Source organism: Lactuca serriola, chromosome 9 (genome assembly GCF_051521515.1).
Source record: "Lactuca serriola cultivar US96UC23 chromosome 9, Lser_US96UC23_V15, whole genome shotgun sequence".
Lineage (NCBI taxonomy): Eukaryota > Viridiplantae > Streptophyta > Magnoliopsida > Asterales > Asteraceae > Lactuca > Lactuca serriola.
The window spans coordinates 16,662,244-16,669,607 of record NC_136416.1 but is presented as its reverse complement, the minus strand read 5'-3'; the positions used below and the strand labels follow the sequence as shown (position 1 = coordinate 16,669,607).

Here is a 7,364-nt window from a genome sequence, read left to right as displayed (position 1 = left end):
AAAAAATAAGAAAAATAATGAATTCTTAAAATTGATTTTTTTATCTTTTAAATTTAAATAAAAAAACAAAATAAATGAGCTTTAATTTGAGAATTTTGAAATAAGAAGGTAAGTCCATTAATGAAATTGATATTCATTTATTACTATATTTGTTGTAATTATTATATTAAAATATTATGTGAAATTTATTAAAAAAAAGAAAAACTCATAAAATGACGTGTAGAAAAGAAATTAATTTAAAATAACCATAAAATAACATTTGTCAAATTGAATGAGAATGTAAAATGTGACAAAAATCATTTATTTATTAGAGTAGATTGAGTAGAGGTGTGAAAGGAAATATATATACATTTTTTAGTAAATTATAGGAATGATCCATATATTTTGGACTAATTTGCACATTTGGTTCCTAATTTATTTTTTTAACTCGGAAGGTCCCTACAGTTTGTTTTTGTTGCGCGATTGGTCCCCGTCTTACCTAAAAATACTATTTTGCTCTTGATTTTTTGGTTTATTTAAATAAGGTGGGGTAGGTAAGGTAATATAATGTGAGATGAAAATGGGGTTGAGGGTGTATTTATTTAATAAGTTAAAAAATCAAGGGAAAAATAGTCTTTTTAGGTAAGACATGTACCAAACACGCAACAAAAACAAACAGTAGGGACCTTTCAAATTAAAAAAATAAGTTAATGACCAAACGTGCAATTTATCTTAAACCATAAAACCATTCATATAATTTACTCTGCATTTTAAGGGTTCACTGATATGCTTATGGGTGGGATTAAAATCCACCCAATTTATACTTCTGCATTCGCCTTAACCATCATAAATATGAGTAAATGGATGTTCAATCTTATTTGGTTGAATAGAGATACAAAATTCACAAATCGACAAACGTTACGGTGTCATGTGATATGGTTTTTATATTGGACTTGGTTTCCTATTACTTGAGAAGAATTACCTTAGCAGTCTTTGTAGAACACGACTCTTTGTATGGGAAACAACAAGACTTTTATTAAGACAATTAAGAAGACCTTACACTTTGTGAGACTACTACACACTTTTCTCTCTTTGAGGCTTTCTTGGATACTTGGATGTTGGGATGGTTTGGAGCAAATGAGCTTCACACCTATTTATAGGTGTTTCCATCTCCTTATAGGAAGTTTCTAGATCTACATACATTCATGACTATTCTAGAACTATCTACCATATTCTATATCAATTACAAGCTTTTATATGTTTCTAGAGTGTTCTATAATGTCCTAGATAAGTATAGACATTCTTGTGCCTTCCATAGTGTTCTAGAATGTTCCATAGCTTTCCAAGGTCTTCCATCTCGTTCTAGAGTATTCTAGAATCTTCTGGCATCTTCTAGACTTCTCCATAGTATTCCATAATGTTCTAGAATCTTCCAGATCATTCTAGAACATGCTAACTTCTTCTAGACAATAACATGATTCTATCGGGCTAGTGATGACCTTCAACACTCCCCCTCAGCACTAGCCCCCATTCTTCGTATCATGTTGAGCTGACATCTAAAACCTTCACTTTTTCCTTTACTCATCCCTTTGGTGAATAATTCCGCTATTTGTTTATCAGTCTTGACCTGTCGCATATTGATTTCTTCCTTGAGAACTTTTTATCTTCCACATGCTTGGTTTTTTCTTAGTCGTTGCAGTCGTTGTTTCGTATATTGTTTTCGTAGTTGACAACGACATTCGTGGTTGCATTTTCTTGCAGCATAATATTGTTCCTGACTTTGTTGAACTATCTTGTGTAGTTTCTTATGCCTCCCTTTGAGAAACTTGTAAGCATGTGAGTTGTCCCTTTTACAAGCCTTGGAAAATTCCCACAATATTAACATGTTATGACGTGATCCCTTATTTATCTGCTCATCTCGTTTAGATGTTGCTATGTTGAGAAATTATACTTTGCTCTTACGTATTAATGTGTTTTTCTTCTTTTTCGCCTTATCCAGTTTCTCCATCACATGTTCCATTTTTCGTCTAAGATGAGACTTTTTATGCAACTCTGGTGATGTCATGTTATTATTCTCCTTCGGAGCATCCATCTTCAAATGAACGTCTTCCTCCTTCAAGGTTTTCATAAACTTTGTCTCGCTCTTCTTGATACCTTTGTCAAGTTTCATAGTTGATAGCATTCGGGATCCAATCATATTTCTCTTCAAGGGTACAATATGAATTATTGAACCCTTAGTGATACGCATGGTATTATCTCTCTCAAATGACCAGGGTCGTACGTTGTCTAGGAAATCCATTCCCAATACCATACGATAGTCATCCATATGCACCACTGTCAAGTCTATGGTGCCTTCCCATTCTGCTATCTTAAGAGGTACTCCATATGCAACACCAATGATAGGCTTGGATAAAGAGTTGACGACTTTCAACCGGCCTGGATTTTTGGTGTATTTGATGCCCAACTTTTTAGCTTCATCTTTAGCAAGGAAATTATGGGATGCACCTGTATCTACCAAAGCCTTGGTGTATCCTCTATTTACCCTGGCATCCACGAACATTAGCCTTCCTCTTTTAGTCTTATTCTCTTCTATAGCACATAGTGCCTCATCATCCCATTCATCCTCTACTTCCTTTTTGGAAGTTACTACATTGCTTTCCACAGACTTTTTCTTTGACCAACAATCCTTGGACATGTGGCCCCACCTTCCACAATTGTTGCAATTGCCTTCGAACCTCCTCCCCCGAGAACTCTTATTGTCGGTCTTTTGAGATCTCCATGGTTGTGAGGTTCCTGGCTGACTCTTCCCTTTGTCAGCATTTTTGTATCCTTCTTTAGAAGGTGGCTTGAAATTCCTCCGACTTTTACTTGTGTAGAGTGCTTCTTCTTCACTCTTCAGCGTGATGCCTCCCATTTGCTTAGCCATAGCTTCTTGGCTGGCCAACAAATTCTCAAACTCTACAAGTGATGGTTGAACGGGCCATCCTTGTACAGCAGTAATGAAGCTTCTATATTCTGGCCTCAGTCCATGGATGATGATCTTTTCATTCGAGCTTCTGCAATGACGGATTGCGGATCTAATTCAGTAATCTCCCGACATATCAACTTGACCTTGTGGAAATATTGAGCAATCGTCATGTCACGTTGTGAGATTGATAATAGCTCGTTCTCCAAAAGTTGTAGTCTCGTATCATTCTTCTTTGAGAAAAGCGTCACAAACGTGTCCCAAGATTCTTTCAGTGTGTTCTCATCCCGAATATGCTCCAACATCTCTTCTTCGATTGTGGTCTTCAAGGCAAACATTGTTTTTCCTGCTTTGATTTTCCATTTGCACAAAGCACCATTAACGTCTTCCTCTGGTGGTGTAGTTTCGCTTCCACCAACGACCTCCCATAGATCTTGTCCTTGTAAGTAGGACTTCATACATGTTTCCCACGTTTTGTAGTTGTTGTTGTTGAGTTTCTTGATTCCTCCGACGACTTGGAGATCACCCATCGTGTTGGCAGTACCTCGGTAATACCAAACAAGCTAGTTTCGATACTAAACTTGCAGAGCACAAACTACTCACGATACAACGAGAATCACTCGTTCTCACTATCAAGAAACCTTGCTCTGATACCAGATTGTAGAACACGACTCTTTGTATGGGAAACAACAAGACTTTTATTAAGACACTTAAGAAGACCTTACACTTTGTGAGACTACTACACACTTTTCTCTCTTTGAGGCTTTCTTGGATACTTGGATGTTGGGATGGTTTGGAGCAAATGAGCTCCACACCTATTTATAGGTGTTTCCACCTCCTTATAGGAAGTTTCTAGATCTACATACATGCATGACTATTCTAGAACTATCTACCATATTCTATATCAATTACAAGCTTTTATATGTTTCTAGAGTGTTCTATAATGTCCTAGATAAGTATAGATATTCTTGTACCTTCCATAGTGTTCTAGAATGTTCCATAGCTTTCCAAGGTCTTCCATCTTGTTCTAGAGTATTCTAGAATCTTCTGGCATCTTCTAGACTTCTCCATAGTATTCCATAATGTTCTAGAATCTTCCAGATCATTCTAGAACATGCTAACTTCTTCTAGACAATAACATGATTCTATCGGGCTAGTGATGACCTTCAACAGTCTTATATAAGACTATTGGTCTTCCATTGTGACTTATTGAACTCTATTCACAAAATATATAACCATTTTGTGAAAATATTAAGAAAGACAATTATATCGTAATATCTTATTTACATTTTTGGTCATATAAGAGTTATTTCATAACTTTATCTTCGATGGGTTCTAATTCTGGAATAAAGTCCAAGCTTTTGGTCTGATGCTTTGTGTTTGTATTTTTATTTTTTCTGTTTTACCCAAAATCATCATATAATATATTCAATACCCAACTTTCAAGAAAAAACAAACATACCGTACCCACAATATTCTTTTTGTTGTTATCCATTATTCTTTCATCATGTAAAAAGTTGTAGCCAATAAGCCAAAGTAATATATATATATATATATATATATATATATATATATATATATATATATATATATATATATATATATATATATATATATATAGACTATTATTATCATAAAATTTCGATTTTGACACCGAGTAAATTTCTTAGTTATGCCACTATATTTATAACTTTGGTGCAATATCAACCAAATAATCGGTTCTCTCTATTCTTCCGGTAACCATTTTTCCCTAATTGCAATAAAATCACTAAGTTTACCAAAATTTCGATTTTGACACCGAATTTCAAATTGCAAAAAAAAGTCATTATTTTACCACAAAATTACGACTTTGACACCGAGTTTTTTTTATTCTCTCAATTATGTAATTACGTTTACAATTTTGTTGCAATGTTAACCAATTGACCGATTTGGGAGATGCTATTGTGGCTTAGAAGCTCAATTTGTACAACAAATAAATGAAGGTCGATCAAATAGTTCAAACTCACTTACACGTCAATGAAAAGGGCATAGTCACCTTTCAGGAGATGTTATTGTGATTTAAAAGCTTGATTTTTATAACAAGTAAATGAAGACCACTACAAAGTCGATTTATTTGTACAACAAATAAACGAAGACTCATATAAATGAAGATCCCTACAAACTCGCTTCTAAACCAATTAACCGATTATCATCAATCTAGCAGGTTCACAAATAAATGACATGACAATATTGTGATGTGGAAGCCATGTAAGATCTTATGTAGTAGAATTGAGTTTCAAATATAGGGTTTGCATCAAACCAAATTTCACATATCTTTTTCGGTTGATCTAGTAGTTTAAAGTCACTTAAAAGTCAACGAAAAGAGCGTACTCACCCTTTTAAGTGGCACTTTTTATTATAATGTTTAATGTTTAATTCTCGTCAGAGTATTTATTCATATATGACATTTGAAGGTTAATCTAGTGATTAACTCACTTAAAATTCAGTGAAAAGGGCGTACTCACCATTTTAGGAAATGTTATTGTGGTTGGGAAGCTCGATTTGTATAACAAGTAAATAAAGACCCTTACAAGGTCGATCCAGGAGATGTTTAGTGAGTTTGAACCACTAAATCGATCTTGTACGGGTCTTCATTTACTTTTTATACAAATCGAGATTTTAAAACACAATTACATCTCCTGAAAGGGTGATTATGCCCTTTTCACTGACTTGTAATTGCGTTTGAACCATTGAACCGACCTTCATTTATTTGTTGTACAAGTCGAACTTCTAAATTGAGTTTCTAAACCACAATAACATCTCCTGAATTGGTCAATTGGTTGACATTGCAACAAAATTGTAAATGTAATGACATAATTGAGAGAAAAAAAACTCGTTGTCAAAATAAAAATTTTGTGGTAATATAGTGAATTTCTTGCAATGTAAAACTCGGTGTCAAAATCAAAATTTATTAAACTTAATGACTTTATTGCAATTAGAGAAAAATAGTTACCGGGAGAACATGGTCATTTGATTGATATTAACAAAATTGTAAATATAATGACATAACCGAGGAAAAAATAAAAAACTCAGTGTCAAAATCAAAATTTTATGGTAATATAATGATTTTTTTTTGCAATTTTCCCTATTAACTAGTAATTAAGTTTTATAATTCAACTATATCAACTTAAGTATCAAGATATGTAAACTTGATACAAAAAAAAATGGTTTACATTACTTGTTAAATCTCATTAAAGCTTGTTCACATCTTTATGACTTGATAAAGGGAATCCAAGAAGCTTGAATCCAAAAATATTGGATATTGTTTGTTTTTAGTACATAAGAACTTGTTTAAAAACCAATAAAGTCAATTTGTTTAGAAAAGTTGTCAATGCTCATATGATAAATGTCATAAATACAGAAAAGTTGTCAAGCTCATATGATAAATGTCATAAATACAACGTAAGTACTTCTTGTCCATCTTATCTTATCTCTTGATTTTAGATGGCTTGCGATGCTTAAGTATTAAGCAATATAGAAAAAAAAAAGTGATTAAAGATAAGAACAAGATGCCCCATGATGCAAGGCCAATCAATATTATTCTAAAGGCAAAAGTCTTGATGCTTGAGAATCACTCCATGTTGTTTTACAATCGGTTGGATTTCAGTAGTTATAATCAAGTTAATTTTGATTCAAATAACTTATTTATGTATTATATTTTTTTTTGGAATTGCAGCAATAAAATTAAAAATTAAAAGGAGCTAGAAAAATTTATAAATTACAAATAATGACAGGGTTTTCAATCCAAACTTCCCGGTCCATTTACAATTCTTCTTCCTATTACAAACCGAAAAATACAATCTACCAACTATATCATCAACCGTATCTATGTATTATAAAGAAAATGTATATTAAGGTTGTGTTTGGCGTACCACAACTAGCTGATATTATTTTTCGAGTTCTTTTATGTTGTCGTGTTTGACAAACCAAAAACTAGCTTATAAGCTCACTTTTTAAAAAGCTACACATACCAGTTTTTTAGGAACTTTTTAAAAAACTTCCATATATAACCTTTAATTTTTTTATAGAAACACATTCTCTTAGATGCCCTTTTACGTAATTTTATATATTTCAGCTAGTTTAACCAAACATCATTTTAATATGCCAAATAAATGATGAAAGTTTACCATATTTATGTATTATGAACAAAATATATATTAAATGATGAATGTTTACAACCCGTATACTATGTCCATTAATAAAAGCTATGTATTTGTTTCTTTGATTTGGAAAAAACCCCATATCCGATGAGAAACCCAAAACTCGCACCCATTTGGACCGGTGAATCCTCAATTTGATCGGGGATAGGGTGAATAAAAAGTGAGGATGATGATGGGTATGGGGATACCCCTAGTACCTGATCCTGGACTCGGCCACAATA

The 7,364-nt window shown here is 33.0% G+C and overlaps 1 protein-coding gene across 1 annotated transcript; it reads right to left on the bottom strand.

Annotated features, from left to right (window-relative positions):
* Window positions 1-3,000: 3,000 nt before the first annotated feature.
* LOC145075389 (uncharacterized) lies at window positions 3,001-3,474 on the bottom strand. Its single transcript, XM_079021651.1, has one exon. It carries the CDS (start codon window positions 3,472-3,474, stop codon window positions 3,001-3,003), a length of 474 nt encoding a protein of 157 aa, XP_078877777.1.
* Between the last annotated feature and the right edge of the window lie 3,890 nt (window positions 3,475-7,364).

Excerpts from the sequence above, each read along its gene's own strand:
- LOC145075389 (XM_079021651.1), bottom strand. The coding sequence starts at position 3,474 with ATGGGTGATCTCCAAGTCGTCGGAGGAATCAAGAAACTCAACAACAAC.